Genomic DNA, 23,913 nt, shown 5'->3' with positions numbered 1-23,913 from the left:
TGAGGCCAATCTACTTGAATGGTGACTAGGTTCGGGGTCCGAAGCCATCACAGGGGAGGAGTTGAATTTGAGTTTTCCCGTGGGGATGGTTCTTGAGTTCCCTGTAGTTGACATGATCTACCTCTGTGTTAGTGTGTAATAACTATGCGCATTAAGCTAGAGGTTGCAGCCGATGCATCTCATGCAATACATTCAAAAATAAAACTGAGAGCTAAGTATTATGGAAGTCAAAGGACAGATGCAAATGAAGGACACAAGACTGAAGAATATTATAAAGATTGTGGATCAGAGATAGGGGCTGACTAAGTTTTGTGGATTTATTTAATGAGTTGTCTTAAAATTGTGTTTGGACTAGATGGGTAATGAGAGATGGAGCCCTTCTTGCTTATGTTAGCAATGAAAGGGTGTTAGCATCTGACTGGTGGCTTTTGAGCCTACATGGAATGAGTTGATGATCTCCATCTAGTTAACAGCAAATAAGTCACATCGGAAAACCCACCACCACCCTTGGCTCTCTGCGGTAGCCTCGTCAGCAGTCTCAGCAGAGAGATCAAGGATTGATTAGGTATGGAGTCCTGAACCGTCTTGTCCTTCTAAGTCAGCTTATTGATGGGGGAGTATAGGGAAGCTTGCATTGCTGCTTCCCATGCTGTACCCATTCTCTGGATAAAGAGGATTTCAGTCCCCTGGGCTGTGACTCGGGACTCTTTCATCAGTACTAAATGAATTTTAGAAAGTTCTCCCCAAAGGAAAAGCTCTAGCTTTAAGTATGCACATACTCTGGGTCAGATTCTGAGCTCACTTTCCCCAGGGTAAACCCATAGTGTTGTTCCAGATTTAAACGGGTGTGTTTTACATTCTGTGTCTGGGGGGGGGAAAGAGGTGCTTAGTCTGAAAAATGCATTGCTGATCTAGGCAAGCCAGCGACTTTGGAGGAAGAATCAAGCCAGTGATCCATCGTGGCTCGGCTAGCAGGAGCTCAAGGCAAACCGTTGCAGAGGAATAGATGCACACAAAAGAGGAATGACCCAAAGTCATTAGTATGAAAAGGAAAAAATGCCTGAATATTCTCCAGTTTTCTTTTCACTTAGCCTCATTAATTGACAGTTTGGTCCACAAGAACATAGCTTATCGTGGCAGTTCTTGCCCAGTGATCAGAGGTGGGTTTTTTTAACCATTAAAATCAGTCAAGCTGAACTTTCTTGCCACCCCAGCGTAGATCACTGAGGACTTAGCCACTAACATATATTGAAAGACTTCCATTGACTTCAGTCAGCTTTGGATCAGGGTCAAGCATATTGTCTGGTTTGGAAATTACTTACTACACATGAGGGTTGAGTGAACAGTAGGAAAAAGTTAGACCTGGGTATTTGTTTCACTTCTGAAGTGAATTTTGATCTAAGTCAGGGGTGGGCAAACTTTTTGGCCTGAGGGCCGCATCCGGGTATGGAAATTGTCTGGCGGGCCATGAATGCCCGGTGGGAGAGGCGGACTCTGAGAGTTAGCATGGGGGCGGGGGGCTCTGTAAGGGACGTTACTGAGGGGGGACTCATGGGGTGTGGCGGGGGGGCTCTATGGGGGTGGTGCTGGGGACTCCTAGGGGCCCTGCCAGCAGTGACACCAAGGCGGCCATACCAGGCACCGCCACGGGCGGAGGCACCTTAGCTGGGATGGGTGTGGCCCCAGGGCGGTTTCAAGGCTTTTGAGGGTGGGGCCGGAGGGGACTGGGCACGCTGCTGCATGAGGCGTGGGGTTCCAATCCTGGAAACAGTGTGATGAAGTCGTGCCTGCGCCGTGTGGCTCTGCGTGCCGGAAGATGGTGCTCATCAAGGGAATTGTGAGTCGGGGTCTTGGGAGCACAGGGCGGGTGAAGCAGGGCAAACCTCCGACCCCGCTCCCAGGCAGGAGCCCAAGGGCTGGATAAAAACATCTGATGGGCCGGAAGCGGCTCGTGAGCCATAATTTGCTCACCCCGATCTAAGTGCATTGGTTGCCTTTTTGTGATCTTTCTATGAACATTCCCATGCTCAAGGTTTACTAGCCCAAATCTGAAACTTAAATATTCATTTCCAGTGGGTTGTTTGATTGTAAAATATACAGTTTGCTCTTTGTTGGTTAGTTGCATATGTCAGCCATTCCGGGAAGAGAAACAATACCCTAGGGCTTGTGCAACTAGCCAGTGCAATGCAGATTGAGAATATGGTTCATGAGCAATCAGCAGAGCAGGTTCTAAGTACTGAAGAAATTCATGATAACTTTCCAAGAATGAACAAAGTTAGAACCTCAAAGAACAAAGTAAGGCCCAGATCCTCACCTCCATGACAGCTCTGCACAGTGCAGCTGAGGAGATGGGGTGGGGGGGGAAGCACTTTCCCCATCTCAGGGGCTTCTGGGTGCCAGTTTGGCAGCCGGTGTTCCTTAGAGTAGCCTCAGGGCTGCTCCAAATTGCACTGGCTCGTAACAGAAGGAATTGCTGCAACGTGCCCCCTCAACTAGAAAAATCCCCAGTTGCCCATTTAGAACAGCTTTACAGCTGCTTTGTGCTAGCAGAGCTGTGCCCACAGCGTCAGCCAGAATCTGACTCAGACTGAGGATTTTGTGGTCTGTTTTGTGAATTATCCATGAAAAGAAACAAAAAATTCACCTTTTAATTTAGCAAATTATTCCTTGCCAGGAATAACTAGTTTGTTACTTGAACATTAATATAGACCCATCAGACACAGATGGAATACAGCACTATCAATGTTACAAAAATTACCTTTTTATGAATCTACACTATTTTACAGTGTGGAATATTTACTTGAATCAAGCAAGAAGCAAAATAAAACAGTAGCCTTAGGCAAGTGAAACCTAAAAATCCCCATGACTACTTCTCAGTATGCCAGGGCCGCCCAGAGGATTCCGGGGTCTTCGGCAGCGGGGGGCCCTTCCGTTCCGGGACCCGCCGCCGAATTACCGCCGAAGACCGGGCTGCACTTCGGCGGCGGGTCCTGCTCCGTCTTCGGCAGTAATTCGCCAGTGGGGGGTCCTTCCGCCCTGGAGTGGAAGGACCCCCAGCCGGCGAAGACCGGGAGCGGAAGAAGCTCCTGCGCCCGGCCCCGCAAGAGTTTTCCGGGCCCCCCGGAGCGAGTGAAGGACCCTGCTCCAGGGCCCCCGAAAAACTCTCGTGGGGGCCCCTGTGGGGCTCGGGGCCTGAGGCAAATTGCCCCTCTTGCCCCCCCCCTTGGCGGCCCTGCAGTATGCTACAAAAACATGAACTAAAATAAATGCACTATACAATACTTCAGTAATGAATACACAGTTCTAAAATAAGCAAGGAAATAAATAAAATATTTACATTTCAAGTACAAAATCTTGCAGTTGAATTCAGTATGAAGAAATCGGTTTATTCCTTTTTATCGTTACCAACTACTGTTCATGTACTCCATCTGGGAAAGTCTTTGGATCCAGAACATAGAACAATATTTTATGTGCATTATTTAATCTCTGAATTTTTTCCCATTAGGCCAAAGTTTGAAGTTGTTTAACATCAGGCAAAAATAAGATTTTACGGTGATTGCATTTAACTAAGGATGTTAACATGGTAATATAATTGGCCCCAAACATGTTTGCTTCATATCTCTCCTTTGTGGTGCAATAAAAAGAAAATCAGAAATTGGTGAACCTTAATTACTAGAGTTGAGTGAGCATAGAAATGTTGTCACCAGAAATTCAATTACGATCCCCCACTGCAGCTGAGCGGATGTACTTAGATTAGCTTATTGGCAGGTAGCTATATTCCTTTTAGAATATATTTACTCAAATACGGGTACTGTAATGCTGCTTTGGTATGTTTCTAATCTGTAGGTGTACACTGAACTCTTGGTGAACTTCTGCGTTGGGTAACTCTTCTCATCTTGGCCTGGCCAATGCAGATGTCTCTTTGTTGCCTTCTGATCCCTGTTCTTTCTCTCTGCCTAGGTGAATTCTGCAGATACTGGAATATGCTTTGTTGCACCACCTCTCTTTCAACACAGTTAAAAGTTAATGCTATGCCTACGTTGCTCTTCATAACTCGGGAAGTACCATCAGACGTGCCATCGAAACATCTACCCAGTGCTATTTCCTTGGCTATGCTAGGGTTCTGGTCAGTGACTGTGTAGATTCCATAATTGTGTCCAAGAGGGTCAAGAGGTGCCAACATCGTGTATTCACCGGACTCATTATTTACAGCAAGGGGGAGGTGGTTCACTAGATATTCCTGGAGCATGCTATTAACACTTTCTCTATAGCACTTTCCTTGAGGAATGATTCTTACCAGTGTACGGTCCACGCGGTCTTGGTCATACAGCATGCCACTGCACTTAAATTCCAGGCACACTGTCGAAAGATTTGATTGCTCCATGTCTCGAATGGTGCGCACATCTCGGATGCCGTAAAGCTTGCCAACAGTGTACGGATGCGTGCCACCCATGTTGCGAGATCTTATGTTCACCTCTTGGGGTCCGTTAATTTTTACTTTCATATAACATGCCCTATATTCCATTGGGTTGGGCCACCAAGCCTGGTAGTCTTCAGTCCAACTCATTGGGTCATTTTCATTGAAGGGAACTGTATTGTAATCATACTGGTCTTTCTCTACTCTGTAAAATCTGAAATGAGCGGCACTGTAGTGCGCTTGCTCACATTCTCTTAGGTTTTCACTGGCATAGATTGGCCCATTGCTCTCTCCTGCTGTGCTCGGACTTGGTTTGGCCACCGTGATACTGAAGGCAGTTTTCTTAATTCTAGGATCCACGTGATCTGTCCTCCTGTAGTTGAGCTTGTTGAGATATGGCTGAGGGACTCCAACAGCATTAGGGTTGAGTCGGGGAGAAGAGGGCACAGCTTCAAGTTCTTCTCCCGCCAGGCTTGCCAGGATATAAGCCGAGTAGGCATCTGGACGTTGCTCATCGCAGAAGGCTGGTAAGCAAGCCCCGTTGGGGCCAGTGACTGCGCTGTCAAAGCGTCCCCATGCTCTAGGGTTGGATGAATAACCTGCTGCAGGCTCCATGTTTATAAGGGAAATCACAGCCCCCTCAACTTGTTCGCTGGGCAGAAATCTCTCACTTCTGTAAGCTCGTACCTTGACGTAACACCTTCTGCTCTCTGGGACGTCCAGGTTGAAGAGCCTCCTCTCTCTGATCTCCATATTCCCAACCAAGAAAATTCTTTCCTCCCGTTTGCGACGTGTGCTTTGGTCAGGTTTGAAGTCCCCTTCTTCCTCCCACAATCCTGTCTCTGGGTTCAGTGACCAGAGCTTCATCTGCTGCAGGTGTTCTGGTATCCTGACCTGCGCAGAGTCCAGGTGAACCCTTACTTTCCCTGCATTAAGAGACTCGGTGGCTGTTTCATCAGTGAAGTCCATGGAAAACATGCCATATGTGTGCAGCGGGAGCATGTCGCCTTCCTCATTTATGTAGTTCAGGTCACTTTGTGCTGCTGTAGCTAGTGATATATTTCGTGGGTCCAGAAACGTAACACTGGCTTTCACTTTGCCTGTGTAGAGTTCACCATTCTGCCTATAAAACGTATTGGGAGGAATTTCTAGTTCAGCTATCGGATCATCCCCTTCCATGTCTCCTAAGGGAATCGTGTTGGTTTCAGAGGACTCTAACGTAACTGGGGCTTTCTTTCTTAGTAACTTGATCTCGTGAAACACGGCACCTCCCTTTTTGTTGAAAGGCAAAACCTTAGTTGTGTTCACAAACTTCTGTAGGCGGTCAACAAAAGTAAGAACCAGCCTCTCTGTGTCAGCTGGGATGTGGACAGAGAAGGTTCCCTTGTAGCCAGTCATGCTGATTCTGTTGTTCCCTATGTATATATGGCCAAACCTTATTGGTTCACCATTATCTGCAGCTGTGGCTCTCCCCCGGACTGTCATCTTGATCTCAGTGCACACGCTACAGCCACATTCCGCAGCAACTTTAGTGGGGAGAGTGTATCCACTGCACGATATCTCTCTTATTTCCATTTTGGAGACCCCACAGCAGTAAATAGCACGGTCTTTGCACTGGAGCCCTTGATCTATCTTTCCAGTGCATGGGTTTGCTGGACATTTACCAACATCATAGTAGAAGGAGTTAGTTGCGTTTTGGAAACAGTCATGTGGGAGTCTGATGAAGTAGCTTTCAGGTCTTGGATCGCAGGAAGCTTCATCGCTTGCTGTTAAAATAGATTTTATTAGTGAATGTGTAGCTATTTCTGTGCTGTTTGTTGCTACATGATACATCTGAACCCCTCAGATACTGATAACTATTATTTCAATAGCAATACGTTTTTTAAATTCAGAATAATTGGATGCGTTACAAGCTTCTGTTTAGTCAAACGCCTGTGGTCCGTCTATTCAGAAAAGCACTCAAGCATGTGCTAACATCCCATTCAGATCAAGAATATCCTTTAGTTATTAAGGTTAAGCATGTACCTGAGTGTTTTGCTCAATAGGGATGAACTTAAACATATGCTTAAAGTAAGGCACATGCTTAAGCGCTTTGTTGAACTGGGGCCTCATCCCCAGTATCTAAAAGTACTGAGATTCTCCACTTGTATGGCGGTGAGTGCAAAGGACAATTTATTTTGGGTAGGTCATTAAACTGAAAGTTGGTAGGTGATCCAAAGTGCACAAGGCTCGTTCTTTTGTGACTGTGTGGCTAATATTGAAAGTATCTTGTATGAATGTGCTAATAATGAATATTTCCGCAAAACTTGACCTAAATTGCCTCAACATATGTGCCCACTGATTTTGCACATTGGGAATTCCCAAACTTCTTGTAACATGCCACATTTTCTTACCTATTACAGAAAGTTTAGCAGCTTGGGATTTCACAGACCCTGCATCGTTGCTCGCCTTGCAGAAATACTCTCCTGCCTGGTCTATGTTCAGGTTCCTTAACACCAGCTTGCTATTATATTTGTACACTGAGGAATCCAGCAAAGTTCCATTGTGGTACCTGTAAGAAACAGAAACCATTCCGTAGCCAGATTAAAAGTGAAGCAACTTGATGGGGGAAGAATAGGATGGTTTTAGTGGCTAATGCACAGGACTGGAAATAGAGACATGGGTTTTACTCCTGCCTCTGCCACACGTTGCTGGGTTGCTCAATTTTCCGATCTGCAAAATTGGAATAATATTACTTAATGGAGATGGTGTGAGCTTTTAACTCTCTAATAATGCGCTTTGAAATCCTTAAGTAGAAGGCCCTACAGAAGAGCAAAGTATTTTTATGAGTATCTGGTAAATACATTATTGTGGGGCTGTCCAAATTTTGACACTGAGGGACACATTGGCTACTCTTTAGGAGCCTGCAGATAGTCCTGGTTATAATTTACATTTACTATTAAAATAAATATATGCAACCAGCCCTAATAGCTGCCTGTGCTTGTATTGTCATTGATGGATGGCTAGAACTTGCTCGTTGGTTGAGTCACCAGCACTGAAACCAAAATGCCCCAAGCATTCACAGAGACATTGGAGGGATATATTAGATCACTCAGAATTTTTCTGTGGTTTGAAAGCTTTTACCAGCAGACCATATCCCACCCCAATAGAAGGGAATGGGAGTCTTTCCAGTGACTCCTGTGGGCATTGGACCCAGGCTGTCTGTGTATTGGAGATCTCTCTCAAACTGGTAAAAACTTTCAGACAGGTAATGTATTTACCAGATACTCATAAAAATACTTTGCTCTTCTGTAGGGCCTTCTACTTAAGGATTTCAAAGCACATCAGTCTTGGGCTGGATTCAGATCTGGGCTACCCTGGGGTAAACTCAGTGATGTTAAATAAGCTCAGAATTTAGCTGTGGGTCTTTGGTATGTTAGGCCAGTCTGCGTTGAGAATTTCTAGCAATTTTCCTACCATGGCAGTTTGCCCACTGGTTCGGTTTAACTGTTGCTAGAAACTGTGGAAATGCTTGTGCGTGATTTTTGCCACCATGTCACCAGGGTAAGATACATGGTGGTCAAAATGCCTTCAATTGGCCTATGCTGGTGCTTCTGCCATTTCTGGCATATGTAGAACCACAATGGTCCTAAACTTAGTAAAAATTCCTGCTGTAAATCCAGCTTTAGCATAGCCAGCCACCCCCCCCAAGGTTGTATCTAAAACACAGCAAACTGGTGAATGGCTACCAGCCACATCTGAAGGTTCTGCTGGGTTAGGGGTTTTTGAATTATTATTTTTATATTTTTCCATACAAACTCTAACTGCAGACTTGTACAAGAAGTAATATAATATAAATCTTAGAGAAACAATTACTTACAATAATAATTTCCCATTCTATAAAGTCCTACATATTATATCTGTCACATTTCAAAAATATATTTGCTAAGACAATAAGGAGATAAAAATAAAATATATACTACAGAGAAAATTACTCTATGATCCATCAGCTTTACTGTATCAACTCATCACACAAGTTAAGGGCCAGATTGTGAATAACATCTTTCACCATCAGCAATCCAACTAATGTCAATCTTTGCGGAGTAAAGTACTACACCTCTACCTCGATATAACGCTGTCCTCGGGAGCCAAAATTTTTACCGCGTTATAGGTGAAACTGCGTTACATCGAACTTGCTTTGATCCACCGGAGTGCGCAGCCCTGCCCCCCCGGAGCACTGCTTTACCGCGTTATATCCAAATTCATGTTAGATTGGGTCGCGTTATATTGGGGTAGAGGTGTACTTACGGTATGTAAGGAGTATTATAATCTGGCCCTAAGTCAGCAGTATGCTTTGATTTAGGCTGCATTCTGGGCATCTTTATACTTAACTCTTCCTCAATAGAAATAGAATTCTGCAGGGGATTTTTGAGATTCCAGATGCAAATGACCAGACACACTATTGACTGGAAGCCCTTCAAGGCAGGGATTGATTCTTTTCTATGGTTCTGCAGCACCCAGCACAGTTGGGACATTTGGGCATGACCGTACTATAAATGCTTCCTACTAACAATAATATAAGGATTTATTGGGGTTCTGCAGAGGAACCTAAATGCAGAGGAACTCCTAAGAGCATTGTTGCATCTCTTATAGTTGTAGCACACTCAAAGGCAAAAAATAACTTTGTGCACTGCCTTTAATTGCTTACCAGAGATATTGAGCAGGGGCTGGATTCCCGACAGCTTTACAGCAGAGTATCACGCTTTGCCCTATTCGCCTCACTTTATCCACTGGATTCTTTACAATGTACGGCTTGTCTGTGGGAGGGGAGAAAATCAGTATTCTTTTCAGTTTAAAGCCACGGTTAGATTTGATGAATGTTAAAAGCAGAAGCACACTACTGAGCAATCAGTGACTCATAGCAGTAAATTTTATTGCCAGGAATCTTTGTCTGTAGTTACCTGCTCTTTTCAGACGCACGTGGATTATTGAGGATTTCTTGGTGCTTTCAGGTATGGGGACAGTCACAGTGGCGTATCTGGCCTTTTTTATTTTCAGAATGTTTTTGCCATCAGGGCACACTCCAGGAATCCTAAACCCCCCATTGCTATCAGACTCCGTTAACAGCTTCAGAGTCTCAGACTGCACGTAAACAGTAGCTTCGGCAGCCGGTGCGCCGTCTGCAAGGGAGACCATCCCATGCAGTACGTGGTCCTCACACATGCAGAAATCGCACTCCGCATTCACGCGGCCCATGGAGCAAGTGAGGTTGCACTCTGGGGAAGGAAGGCGTGTAGGTTAAAATGGAGCATTCGGATTCAGTCTGGTAATGCTTTCCATTAAGGACCTTGAGTCAGATATTGCATGGGAAATAAATTTGATCCAAAACACATTTTTATTGATCAACAGCTATGTGTTTGAAGCAGCTTGACTACATAGCCATTACATTTTCATTAAGTGATAGGTTTATGACTATTGGTCATTATCTTGAAATAACTAGCTGCAGCAAACATTCCATTCTCCCTCCCAGCATGGAACCTTGGGGAAATTTGAATCTAGATTTGGATGTGAACTTTCCAACTTGGCCACAGCTATAGCATGGGCCAAATTAAAACCACAAATCCAAATGCCCTAAACACTGGGAAAGCTGGGATGCAGATCCCAGTGTACAGGTCATGACTCAGGTCCATCTATAAAACGAACTACCCACTTAACTCTCTGGGTCCAGTTCTGTCCTGACTTGAGTATGCAATGGGAGGTACTGCATGGCCATTCTCTGAGGACAGAATTAGGGGTCTAGCAGATTAGCTCCAAAACAGTGAGTCTCAACTTTTTCCTAAGGTGGACTACACCTAATAGAGAGTGTTTCAGGGAACCATCTCCCTTTCCAATCACAATGGCTCACACCATTTCTTCTTTCATTCACAATTGCTTAATAGCCCTGTGTCAACTACAGTAATATTAGGAAAGTATATAATGTAATTTGCCTGCTTTTAATGCTACTTACTATGTGCTAATAAGAGGAGAACTAACACGACGTAACCAGCCAGCAGACCACCAGCAAGTACTCTGCAGACTAGCAGTGGTCCATGGGACACTGTTTGAGTGCTGCTCTAACAGGACATTAAACGTAGATGCTCCTTAATCCAAGAGATCCACAACATCCCTGATGGAGCCCTGAGTGTTTCCCATGCCTTGATCCCCTAATTTTGATGCTTTGGTATTTTAATTTGAGCTCATCTCTGGAGCCCTCTGTTTAAGCACAGCAGAGACAGCAGCAGTATGAGTTCCCCATGCTTCCCCATCAGTGTACTTCAGCTGTGACCTGACAGGACCACCCTCGGGGTGAAGGGGTAGATCAGGCTTTGTGGCTTATTCACTCCTTGAGCTCTTGCCAGATTCTGGCAAGAAAGATGCTCAAACTGTACTGGTGGTTCCTGAACCCTAGTAGTTGGAGTGAGCCCGGGACATTATTCCTGGTAAGTAAGGGACACTGTAATCAAGTTTATATAAGTACCTGAACAAGAATGTCCAATGCAGAGTCGCCCTTCCTCAGTCGCTGCATTACAGTGCAGGTCCAAGTGGCTCTCTGCCAGGCAGGTTCTGAGACGGGTCTGGACACCAGTTTTGCCGCATTCTGCTGAGCACTCACTCCATGTCGACCATGGAGACCAAAACCTTTTTGAATCGTGCAGCAAAGACCCTTGAATAACATCATTGCTGTGTTACTAAGATGCATGTTACATATACTGTGTAGTCTCTCAGGCCTGGGAAAAAGGCAGTGATTTTTTAAAAAACCCGAAACATATCAATGATTCTGAGTAATAAGCTATGAGAAGACTTCCGAATGCATCTGACTTATATCTGTGCAGGCTACTACATTCAGAATGACTAAAGTAAAACTCAAGGGCAATGGATGCTTAGTCTTGAATGTCTGTTTTAAAAGAAATCACACAGACATCGTTACTTACATGGAAGGATTTAGTCAAGCTAGTCCAATGACTCTGATAATAATTAAACAAACATTGTCTACAATAACATAGGTACATCTCTCATTGTGAGAATTGCACTTGTTTTACTGAGGGCAGAACAGAACCCCGGAATACTACTTAGCACTTACATAGCATTTTAAGGGTCAGATTATTTGCAGTGGATGATATGGTCTTGGGTATGGTTGGGATCTTAAGACATTTCAGTTAAAAAAATTACTAGATGGAATTAATGTAATTTAAATTGCTTGCTTGCAAAATACAGGGTCTGCTCTAAGTGTTTCAAAGTCACCATGCCCCATAAAATGTTAATGAGCACATTCTTTTCAATATGTACAAATCTGCTTTTATGGAAAAATGTCTGTGCACCATGTTATATGTTCTTCCAGCTGTTGTAATACACCAGCTAGAAGGTCAGGTTACCTGGTAGAAATGCAGACAGATGCCCAGCTAAGGGTCTGAATAACAGTATTGGAATATGAACCCCCTGTCTTATAAAAGCAGATGTTTGATGTGGACTTTGGTGTCTGGAGAAGGAAAGCAAAGTACAGCAGCCGCAGAACTGTAATGGCTGGCTCGTCGAGCAGTGCCATGGCTTAAATGGACATTTTAAAGCTGTTGGTGCCTCAAATCCAGTGTTCTGGTTGGTTGATCTGACAGATAACAGTCTCAAAAGAGGACTGTACAAGTTAAAATGCTTTTATGGGGTGAATGATAAGTAGAGCCCTGTGTTTTATGCAAATGTGAAATAGCACAAAATAAAATAAAAAAAAACCCAACAAAGATTAAAACAACATAAAATGAAAAACTCCAACCCTCAGCGGAAGCTCCTGTATCTCCTGACCTGTCAGCCTGGGCCTGGTGTAGGGGGTTGCAGCATCACTCAGGCTTGGCCCAACCGCCCTTCCATCATGAGGATGAGGGCGTGGTCGGGCCAAATTTGCCTGAGTGGCACTGTGACCCTGGGTGCCAGGTCACAATGCCCGAAGCAGGGAGCCAGACCCAGCCCTGCGGGACAGCAGCCATCACTGCAGGTCGGATGTAAGGTGGATTTGCTCTGCAACCATTCCGTCGTGGCCTCCCAGCTCCCCCCGGGGCAGGGCCCAGCTCCTTGGCGGGGGAATAGATAAAATGAAATTACAATATATTCTTGAAAAATAAAAACAATTTCACGGGGCTTTAATTATAAGCCCTGTTTTCTGTTTGGAGCCCAGGTCGAGAGACTCAGGCTTGTGCTATTGTGCTAAAAACAGTAGACATTGCAGTTCAGGCTGGAGTTCGGGCTCTGAAACCCAAGGAGGACAATGGGCTCCAGAACCTGAGTTCCAGCCCACGCCACAACGACCACACACCTATTTTTAGCGTCATAGCATGAGCCCCGCACCGTAGCATTGATCCGGGCTCTGCTGCTCACTGTGTAGACACACCCTGCATATCCTTGTTGGATGGCACGTTGGACCTTATTGCTTTAAGAGTGACACGCTAAATAGTAATTCCAACCCCCGTGAGAGCTGCTGGACTTACCTATGGGACACAGGAAACGTACAGCATAATTCAAACAGGTTTTTCCTGTGGGCTGCTCCTTATTCAAACACCAGAATCCCTCCTGTAGGCTAGCGTGGACCACTTGGCCTGTGTTCTGGGCAGGAACCCAGTCTGTGGTTCGCGCTTCAATTCGCGTGGGTCTCTCGCACACCTTGTCCTTGAAGTAAAACCTGATGGCGTCTAAACGTTCGTGATCCCCGTTGCCGCCTGGATGATCAACATTGAACCATGTGGTCCACTCCCCAAGATCTGGATAACAGAAAGGATGCTGCAGTACTGACAGTCAGCTTTGGAGGCGTGATCACCACACCACCTTCTGGCTCTTGCTCCCATTTAATTTTCATCTTGAATGGTCTGGTTTTTTTTATTGTGTGTCCACAGACTGGGACTGGGGTGTCAGGAATCCTGGATGCTAATGCCATCTGTGCTGTGTTACCCTGGGTAAGTCCCTTAACCTCTCTGTGCCATAAAAGGTGGGTATAATACTTCCCTGAGAAGGATGTATGAGACTTAATCAATTAACATTTTGCATGGTGCTTTGAGATCCCTGTTTCCAAGTGTGGTCAAGTCTAGAAGCTTCTGTTCTAAACCAGCAGTTCTCAGACTGTGGGTTGAGACCCCAAAGTGGGTCGCAGTCCCTTTTTAATGGGGTCGCCGGGGCTGGCATTAGACTTCCTGGGGCCGAAGCCGAAGCCCTGCCGCACAGGGCCAAAGCTGAAGCCTGACGGCTTCCGCTTTGGGTGGCAGGGCTCAGGTTACCGGCCCCCTGCTTGGACTTTGCCCCACTCCACCCCCGCCTCCCAGGGCGGCAGGCCTAGGGGGGGCTCAGGCTTCGGTCCCCTATCCTGGAGTCATGTCGTAACTTTTGTTGTCAGAAGGGGGTCGTGGTGCAATGAAGTTTGAGAACCCCTGTTCTAAACAAATTTGTCAAATATTAGATATTTCCCCTGGTCATGAAACATGGGTTATCCCCAACTGCCGTGTTAGCTCTAACCACAGGTTTGGTAACAAGAGTGAGTTTAACCATCAGGTTAAGGGGGAAACAAGCAGCTCAGATTGGCATCCCAGCTTTTGAGCCAATGCAAATCCTTTATTTGAAATGCAGGTCGTGTGTCCCTGGTTTTGTGCTTTTAGCTCATCACACATGGATGGTTCGTTCCCACCCCAACCATTGCTAATAACGGTAATGAAGGGAAAGTGAGATGGGTAACTGCTGTGAACGTCTGGCAATCCCTCTGCCATAACATCATTATTGTTCATTGCTTTCAGTCTCTGCTGCAATTTAAATCCTAGTCTGTGGTGCCTGACATTAGGGAACATCACCTGAGGCATCAGGGTATTTCCTGAGGATTGAGAAACAGCTGGGAGGAGCTGATGGACAAAAATGGCGCTGTGGGTCATTAAATCTGCTTGGTCGTTTATCCCCAAGAAATACCCAACGGTATTGTAGAAAGATACGGGTTGTATGCAGGGTGACACTGTGCTCGGCCTTTCTAGAGGATTCATGCCTGGTGGGCTAACCAGTTAAATTGTTTGCCTTCTCTGCCGCATTCTATTTGGGATGTAGGGCCAAATTCATGGTAGGGAGCTTATCAGAGAACCCACCCACAGCAGTTGGGAGCGTTAGATGGAATTTATCTGCCTTCTTTTAGCTCCCCAGCTGCAAAAATGCCACAGGGGCACATTTCAGGGTGGAGCTTAGGGAGCTGGGGGCCAGATTCTCAGTTGTGGGAAATCGGTGCAGTTCCACCCACTTCAGTGGAGTGACGCCGATGTAGGGACCTGGCTGGTGGTGTACGCATTTTTGCACCTAGGCCCCCTGATTAACCCACGGCACCCACACAGGGCCCTGCATGCAGATTCTTCCCAGTCCCGGCAGGAACTGTCTGAATGGGGAGAGAGGGTGGGGATGCTTTCAGCTAGAGCAGGGGGGACACATTTACTCTGCTTTAGCAGACCCATTACAGGAGCATATTTAAATTGATCCAGAACTTGTAGGGGACCCGTGAGAAATTCCAGCCATTGATTCTGACGATGGCTTGTCTTTTCATTTTGCTGGTCGTGTGGGGAGAGCTCTTAATTCTCCGAGTGGTCCTGGGACTGGGTGCTTTTCGGCCCAGCCCAACTTTCTCAGGGCACCTTCCTTCTGCTTGTGCACAGTGTGGGACAAAGTCTCCTTGGAGAGTTCTACTGAAGACACATTGTGTGTGGAGGAAGAAGTGTGGGGCAGGGAGCCGTCCATCAAACTTCTTCTTAGGACTGAGACTGCATGATTTCTGGTGGGGGAGGTGGGTGTAGTGAAACTGCTCCCCATTCAAGATTTCTGTATGAATTCCTCCTCTCTGAGGAACCTTAGTGGCTAAGGGACGTGTATGAGGCTGGATTCCAGCTAGAGATACGGGCTGTGGTTGTATATTTGACCGCCAGGATGCCAGGAGAGAAGCCCGAAGCATATTGCAGTGACAGCCAAATCCTGCCGGAGGTGGGAATGAGGCCATTGCTTAAGTGCGTCATCTTGTTAAACAGGTTGGCTATTAAGCATGAAAAAAATATACATGCACAAAATGACCTGTGTCCCCACCATGCAAAGCTTCTGGAGATGGAAAATGACTTACTTGCTGGGTTGTCCTTTACAAAGGGACTGAGGGGTTTCTGTCTGGGCTGGAGCCTGCTGATGGATTTCTTCAGAACCCTCTCACCTGAGGGAGAAGTTTAAAACAGCAATAAAGACAGGGAAGAATTGATTTTTTCCAAAATGTCTTTAATACGCCCTCAATGTTAGTGCTGCAGGAGTCGGAATGGATCGATACTGTGAGATAGCTGAGTAGCTCTGCAGTCACGTGATAAATTGCTGGGGATTCAAAATAGTCATTGATGGTCAAAGGATGTCTGTTTTTTAAATGCTAGAAATAATTATTTTAGAAGCAGCCCTGGCTTTATTAATAGTCAACAGCCTCAAGAATTTGCTTCTCTGCAATGGGTCTGAGCTGCGGAGTTTGGATATGGGTTTTCCCAAAGCCGAGAGGTACATGAAGCTGGGGCTTCCTCAATCTGCTCTGAGTTACATGGTACTTCTCCCAGCGACTTAAAAGGGAGCACCACCCGCGTAATTTAGTCCAGAATTGGGTTTTGATTCAGCCACTCTAGACTTAGGGGCCTTCCAGAAGACTCTGATATGGATCCAGTTCTCAGTAGCAGTGTTTAGGTCCAGAGTTTCTGTGCATAGCCATCTCAGAGCTTCTGTTTTGCACCAGTTACTGTCTGGGTAGAGAACTGCTGTGTGACCTTCCTGAGCTACAAAGGGCCTGCATCCTCGGTGGAATTTAACAGTGGGCTGAAAACACTTTTGTATTTAAAACTATTTACAATGACAGCCAGACCTCATGATATTCCCATCCTCGCCAAAAGCAGTTGGTCTGGGAATCTCACAGAAGTGCCTCTTCTCACCAGGTTTCCTTTCTGACAGCAAAGCAGTGGAAATTCTAAGTGAACCAAGCTGTTTTGCAGACCACAGGGCCAAAACCTGGTCCCAGTGAAGCCAATGGCAAAAGTCCCATTGACATCGATGTGACCGGAAATGTAGTCCAATAATCAGTTTCTAGCCCTGCTGACTCACTGAAAAAACCCTCCCGAAATGCGTTACAGATTCCAGGTAATGGCTTCCAACTGCTTTGTTTTATTTAATGCTGCAGTTAACCCCAAAGGCTAAATCTTTAGCACAGCGCCCTGCCTAGGATTGGGCACTGGGGAAATGCATAGGGGAAAAGAGGAAGGAATCCTCCCGCAAGGCTGCAGCATGCTACTCCGGGCCCATCTCTGCCCCATTCTTAGCCCAGCCCCAACTCTGTGATGTCTGCATGGTTGGAACATGCTTAAGATTCAGTAACGAATGGACAATAGTAGCTATGTGCTGCTTGAGAAATGTAGGGCTGGAAGGGACCTCGAGAGCCCCCTCCCCCCCACACTTTGGGGAGCAATAATCTCGTTTGCCTCCCAACGGGATAAACTACGAGCTTTGAGGCTGAGTCGTATAATCACGCATGGGCAGTGGGTCATTGCTGACTCTGAGTGAGTCGTTAGCCCTGTTGTTGGAGGTCAAATATGTTTTGAATGAAATTTAGAACTGTTTAGACTGGAAACTCTTGAGGCAGACGGGGATGGCTTGTAACACGGATGAGGAACTAGTTTACGACTAGTGTTGTGATTAGATGTTTTTGAGATAGGGAGTTTGTGTGTGTGGACATGGGCAACAAAGGGATGATCTAGATTTGTTTTCTGTTGCCTTTTTCTTTAGTTAAATGTGTGCTACTGAAAGGTGTCTGACGGAAAGCTAGAGCTGCTGGCCAGAAAATGGAAACCATCATGGATTTTCCCCACATTTCGTTTTGACTTTGTCAAATTTTAATTTTTGCAGAAATTTCCCAACTCTCTCTATTGACAGAGACTGAGATCCTACCTCAAGTCAGAAGAAGGGGGTTATCTGCTCTGTTTTATTGCACAGGCAGTGTTACTGCAGGCTTCCTAACCCACAGTGCCCCAGCCACATGTTGATCCTGCCCTGAATACCATGTCTAAGACAATGTGGACTCTGTGGATTTCAGCAACGGGCAGCCAATCATTGGTGTGCAAACTCCTAGTGTAGACAGAATGAACTGCTCTATGCCATAATTTGCACCAATCTCACTTACTCCTGCTTGAACCCAGTGTAACCTGCACCAGTGCAAATCACACCGTTGCTGGTCTATATGGGGGGCCAGAGATTCAGCACTGCCACTGACGGCTGGCTGCTGATGGCTGAAATTGGGGGAAATGCCCAGAATAGACAGGGCCTAAGAGGTGACAGTGTAGTAGAGGGCCCACAAACTACACCATGTCGTCTGGGGTATGGCTCTCACTTACAGTGCCAGGGGTCCTGGGTTCAAATATTGGAGTAGAGGTGGGAGTGAAAACTAGGGGACTTTGATTAGGGAGGAAGGATGGTCCGCTGGTTAGGGCACTAGCCTGGACCTTGGGAAACCTAGTTTCAATTCCCAGCTCTGGTACAGACTTCCTGTGTGACCTTGGGCAAGTCACTTGGTGTCTCTGGGCCTCAGTTTCCCATCTGCAAAATTAGGATAATAGCACTGCCCTATCTTACAGCGGTGTTAAAGAGTGTGAGGAGATCAGATCCTACAGTGACGAGGGCCAGATAAGTACCCTAGATGGGAGATGTTAGCAGGTAGCGCCAATGCACCAGTGATTTTTCCACTGGGAACAGGGCTGAAAACAACAGCTTATTTCATATAGGCCATCAAACAGCCATCGGCAGGTGACAGCTCTGGGTCACTCCCATAATGTTGGTATAAATGTTTAACCTTCACTTGGAATAGATGTGGCATCCAGAAGAAGGAGCGAGAGAATCCATCCTCTTGCTGCGATCATCCTTTTCTTCACCGGCTGGGCCCCCCACTGAGAATGGAGAGTCTTCAAATAATTTTAGTCCCTGGGTAGTTTCCCTGAATCAGGTCACCTGTGAAGACAATTTCAATCATCCTGGGTCGGATCCAAAGCCCACTGAAGCCAGTGACAGTCTTCCCATGGATGTCAATGGCATTTGGCGGAGGCCCTATCTGATGGTTCTCTCAAAGAGGTCCTGGAGCGCAATTCATCCAGGGCCAGATTTTCCCAGCCTTCCGAGGGTTGGGTAACACCTCCCTCCAGATAGAGGCTGGGTGATTTCAGGCCCCAGCATGCTACGACTGATGTCAGTGGGGCTCCTCCAAGACTGAAGTACAATTCAACATAATGATAGGTGGCAAAATCTGGTGCTAAAAGAGCTGAGAATGGCTTTGATTCCTAAACACAAGACTTGACCGGTCTGGTAGGAATAGCCATGAGTTCTGGTCTGAAGACTATGTTTCTTGGAACTACGCCGTATGGCCATTCTCATTAAACATACATTTACTAGTGTGGGCCAAAGATCGCCTTGGGTAAAACAATCCTGAGGCACACAGGCTTATGGCTGCATTTTTACAGTATCCAATCATTTTTGGGCCCTCACGGTATAACAATCTAATGTAAGTATTGACCAATGAAATACACTCCTTTGCCACTTACACCCACCCACCCCTGTCTTCTGACCAACTTCCACTTGACGTGGCACTTATATCACCATTGGCATCACGCCTGGATTCACAGATGTTAAAGCCGGTAGAGGGACTAGTATGATCCTCTAGTCTGACCTCCTGCATAGCACAGGCCTTAGAGTTTGGGTTTCTGTCTCTAGCCCCTCGCAAACATTAGGGTTGATTCTTCTCTCACACTGGTGGAACTCTGTTGACTTCAGTGGAATTCTTCCTTATTTCTATTTGTGTGAAAGGCGTATCTGGCACAGAGTTAGTATTTGTGTCCTCCCACACCATTCAAGCCAGGCCCCTAGACGTGTTCTGCAGACAGTGATTTCATGGAAGATCATTAAACTGCCTTCTCAAGGATTAAATTTCTGTGCAATCCTGATGTTTCAGGACTGCTGCAGTAACCAAGCCCGACAGTCTCACATTCCTTCCAACCTTGCTCCAAGAATGACACAAGTACGGTGGCATATACCTGAAAGGAGTTGCGACCAATAGTAAATACGGTCTGGAAATAAAATGTAACTGAAACATACACCCAGACAAGTTCCAGAGCTGTCGGCACTGTAGATTAGATCATATGCCTCTGGCATCAATGTCATTCTGTTATTTGCAAAGTGGAATAGCATATCAAGCGTGGTCTAATGTCCAATCCCAGCTCTGCCACTGGCTTGCTGTGTGGCTTTCTGTAAATTATATAGTAACTGCTCAGGGGCTTAGTTTCCCCATTTGCAAGTTGGGGATAATGCTCCCTACTTATTTAGCTGACTTGCAGAGAAGGTGTGAGGGCTGATGTTTGTACGGTGCTTTGAAAGTGTAAAAATTCTATATATGTGCAAAGTATTTTGAGACAAGATAGGAGAGGTAATATCTTTTCTTGGACCGACTTCTGTTGGTGAAAGGTACAAGCTTTCGAACTATACTGAACTCTTCTTCAAGTCAGGGGAAGGAAATCAGTGTCTGAGCTAAATACAAGTTGGGACAAATTGTTAAGCAGAAGGAGTAATGCACGTTACAACATGCATGTACAGCATGCATTACCCCTTCTGTTGACCAATCTGTCCCAATTTGTATTTAGCTCAGACACTCTGATTTCCGTCTGCAGACCTGAGGAAGAGTTCTGCGTAGCTTGAAAGCTTGTATCTGCCATCAACAGAAGTTGGTCCAATAAAAAATATTACCTCACCTACCTTGTGTCTCTCATATCCTGCAAAAAAGTATTATTATTACATTAGTGGTTACAGACCAGGGACTGGGAGTTAGGACTTCTAGCTTCTATTCCCCGCTCTGTCCATTACGAGGCTGCTTTGAGTAAATCACGTAGGCCCAGACTTACAAGTGTCCCAGATTTTTGGGGTGCCCACCTTCTGATCTGATTTTCCAAAATTCTGAGCATCGTCTCCCATTTAAGTCACTTGGAGTTGTCAGTGTCTGAGGTGATGTCCTCAAAGTTAGTGGACATATTGAAAATATAGCCTTAACCACTCTGCCCCTCAGTTTACCCATCTGTAAAATGAGGATAAGATTTACATACCTTGCAGGATGGTGTTGATGCTTAATAACAGTAGTGCTAATGCCTAGCTGTTAGAAAGTCATGTTTATGAGGGCCGCTGAGAAAAGGCACTATAAGGGTGGGAAATGTGTTTATTATAACTTAAAAGCTATGAGTGGCCAAAAAATGATATAAGCAGGAAATTAGGGCCAATACATGGCTTTTTAATGAGAATTTGAAATTTCAGTCTAACGGGGGGAGGGGTAGCTCAGTGGTTTGAGCATTGGTCTGCTAAAGCCAGGGTTGTTAGTTCAATCCTTGAGGGGGCCATTTAGTGATCGGGGAAAAAATCTGTCAGGGCTGGACTTGGTCCTGCTGTGAAGGCAGGGGACTGGACTGGACTCAACTCAGTGACCTCCTGAGGTCCCTTCTAACCCTATGATTCTACGAATAGCAGAAGAAAAGTCACTCCTAGTTAAAAGCCTATTCCCATTTGGAGGCTACTGTTGTAATGCAGCTTTAGCTTGTTATGAACTGGGTTTCATGCAGATCTCAGCCAAGAATTAGGACATTTTTTCCTTTCCCATAGGGTGCAGAAGCCAGAAACTGTCTACGTTCCTGGAAGCTCAAGACACAGAGGGTTTTAAAAATGTTCATTTTCCAGCTGAGCATCCCACTAAGCCAGAGGGGTTTAAGCACTCTGCATCCTGTACACATTCCCGTTTATCTGGAAAGAGGATTATGAATCAGGAGCTAGTCACAATGTAGAAACATATTCACATTCAATGAGGTTGAACAGCTCCATGTAAATTAAGAGGCTCCCTTGCTTGGGTGTACAGATTTTTGTGCTTAAAACCCTAGGTTTGAAACCTACAGGAGAAAGATTGTGCTTTGAGGGCTGCTAATATCTGTGTGATATAGAAATCTGACAGAAGGAAGTCAGGAGACTTTTCTCCCAAGCACTGGTTTGCGCTGAATAGAAATGAAAAGTGATCATTTCTGCCTACGCTAATGATCTGTCCTGGAATCGTGTCAGACCACAGTTCAATGTATATTTCCCCCTTTCCATGATTTTCAGAGCCCTTGAGCACCCAGTCTCTGAACTATATCTCTCAACACGCCATCAATGAATTACCACTTAAGGTATATAGATCTTTCAACCATAAACACAGTCAAATACAATTACTCTGCCTTAATCACATATTTATGATCTATAATCTTGTAACCAGAGGGGGAATAAAACACTAGATTAATTCACTTGCACACATCACCTAGACAACAATTAAGGGAAAATCCAATCTCACTTGCTGCAAAGTTTTTAGCCAAGCTACGATATGAGAGGTGAAGCAAGAGTTAGTTGCACTCACAGCATCCTTAAACTAAGGAATTTACAACCCTTTAGTAGAAGAAATAGAGTTGCAGCTTACCAAAGTCTCCTGTATGCTACTTCTGAGTTGGGCTACAGTACAGTACAAGTGATCTCAGCAGCTTGAAGCCGCTGGGGTCTCTTATATAGCACAGCGTGTAGCTTACGAGGTGGCACTGAGCCACAGGACTCAGAGGAAACCACAGTCTGAGTAATCCCTTCACAAGGTGATTGCATATTCAAACTTTCTGCAAAACAATGCAAAGCAACGGCAGACTGGGGAGCTGCAGTGCCCTAATGGAGATAAGTAACCGGACAGAGCAAAGAGGCTGACAAAGGACATAGAAACTGCACTGGAGAGCAAGTATGTAGTTTAGTACTGGAGTATTATTTCTTCATTACTTATACCATATCCTGAGGTGTGACAGGAGCCTCCTTGAACAGGATGACAGCCAAGAGGGAGAGGGAGATCACTGTTACCCTTTTTACTTGTGGAAGAGGTTTAGATACTAGGCTTATGGGGGCCAAATAAGAACCCTCATAAATAAATAGGTCCCTGCCTTGAAGAGCTTACACTTTAAAACGTAGATGTCATAACATGAGCGCACAGGATCACACAGGGCCATTTAAATAACAGTGTCATAAGCCCCAATCCTGCAATGAGCTTTATATGGGAATAGCCCTGTGCCCATTCAGAGTTCATCACAGAACTGAGACCCCGGTTAGTTCACAGGCACTTCTTGGAGAGCAACCTTTTGGGGTTATTTCTGGGGTCGGGCGGGGTAATGGTGCGGAGTTGTTTGTTTAATATTTTCCCTCAGCGGCCCTGGGTGTCAGGAGGGATTTAACAAGGTGAGTGTGCTGGGCCGGTGAAGAGGTTTTGGGAGAGAGTTCCAGGCACACTGAGGGCTTGGCTACACTGGAGAGTTGCAGCGCCGGTGGAGGCTTTACAGCGCTGCAACTTAGTAACTGTCCACACCTGCAAGGCACATCCAGCGCTGCAACTCCCTGGCTGCAGCGCTGGCTGAACACCTGGTCTGCTTGGGGTATAACGAGTGCCGCGCTGGTGATGCAGCGCTGCTCGTCAAGTGTGGCCACACACCAGCGCTGTTATTGGCCTCCAGGTTATTAGGAGATATCCCAGAATGCTTTTAACTAAATTACTCTCTTTGTTTTGTTATGATGCCTCTCTTTGTTTTGTTGTGAACTCGGGGCTCCGGGAGCTGCTTATCTAAAAAACAAACACAGCTCCTGTTTGCTGTGATCAACCTGTAACTGACTGTGAACAATCAATTGAGATAACCCACTACCTTGCTGTGAAAGAGTCAGGCAGGGGGATGAGTGTTTGCTTGAGGAGAGAAACAGCGGGGGGGGGGAGGGGGAGAAAGGGAGTCGGTTGGAGCAGCTGCTTATCTGGTCTGCAGGCTATTTGCAGTTAAGAGTAAATGAGGGGTCGAGGAAATTTTCAGATTTTGCAAGGCAGGGAGCTGAAGTGTCGGCTCCAAAAATCCACTCTCTCTCTCCCCCACGCTCCCTGTCACACTGCACCCTACCCTCCTCTTTTGAAAAGCACGTTGCGGCCACTTGAACGCTGGGATAGCTGCCCATAATGCATCACTCCCAACAGCGCTGCAAATGCTGCAAATGTGGCCACACTGCAGCGCTGGTAGCTGTGAGTGTGGCCACACTCCAGCGCTTTCCCTACACAGCTGTACGAACACAGCTGTAACTCCCAGCGCTGCACATCTGCAAGTGTAGCCAAGCCCTGAGTGGCAAGGCAGAAGGGGCAGAGACGTTTGCTGGAGAAGGCAATGAAGGGGAAATTGAGGCTGGAAAGAAGAACACGCCAAAGGAGACCAAGATATTGGCAGAAGCTGAGTGATGAAGTAGGGAAAGAAGAAGTGAGACTACTAAGCACTGAGGATGGGTGGAGACTAAATATAATATGGGGATGGCCCAGCATCTAAACGAATACTTTGCCTCATTTTCAATAAAAATAATGAGGAGCTTGGGGA

General features: G+C 45.9%; 1 protein-coding gene across 2 annotated transcripts; it reads right to left on the bottom strand.

The window, feature by feature from the left end:
- Window positions 1-3,221: 3,221 nt before the first annotated feature.
- On the bottom strand, window positions 3,222-22,001 carry LOC123343680 (cartilage intermediate layer protein). Of its 2 annotated transcripts, XM_044978926.1 has the most exons (9): window positions 21,960-22,001; window positions 18,285-18,439; window positions 15,546-15,629; window positions 12,910-13,179; window positions 10,914-11,099; window positions 9,358-9,672; window positions 9,105-9,213; window positions 6,811-6,968; window positions 3,222-6,183 (listed from the first exon to the last, which is right to left on the bottom strand). In XM_044978926.1, exons 2-9 carry the CDS (start codon window positions 18,349-18,351, stop codon window positions 3,836-3,838), a joined length of 3,537 nt encoding a protein of 1,178 aa, XP_044834861.1. In that variant the 5' UTR covers window positions 18,352-18,439; window positions 21,960-22,001; the 3' UTR covers window positions 3,222-3,835. The 2 variants fall into 2 exon arrangements, with proteins under 2 accessions (XP_044834861.1, XP_044834862.1); XM_044978927.1 differs by lacking the exons at window positions 12,910-13,179; window positions 15,546-15,629; window positions 18,285-18,439; window positions 21,960-22,001 and adding an exon at window positions 12,201-12,321.
- Between the last annotated feature and the right edge of the window lie 1,912 nt (window positions 22,002-23,913).

This window comes from Mauremys mutica, chromosome 11 (assembly GCF_020497125.1).
Source record: "Mauremys mutica isolate MM-2020 ecotype Southern chromosome 11, ASM2049712v1, whole genome shotgun sequence".
NCBI classification, from domain to species: Eukaryota; Metazoa; Chordata; order Testudines; family Geoemydidae; genus Mauremys; species Mauremys mutica.
This window is presented reverse-complemented; position numbering and strand designations above follow the sequence as displayed.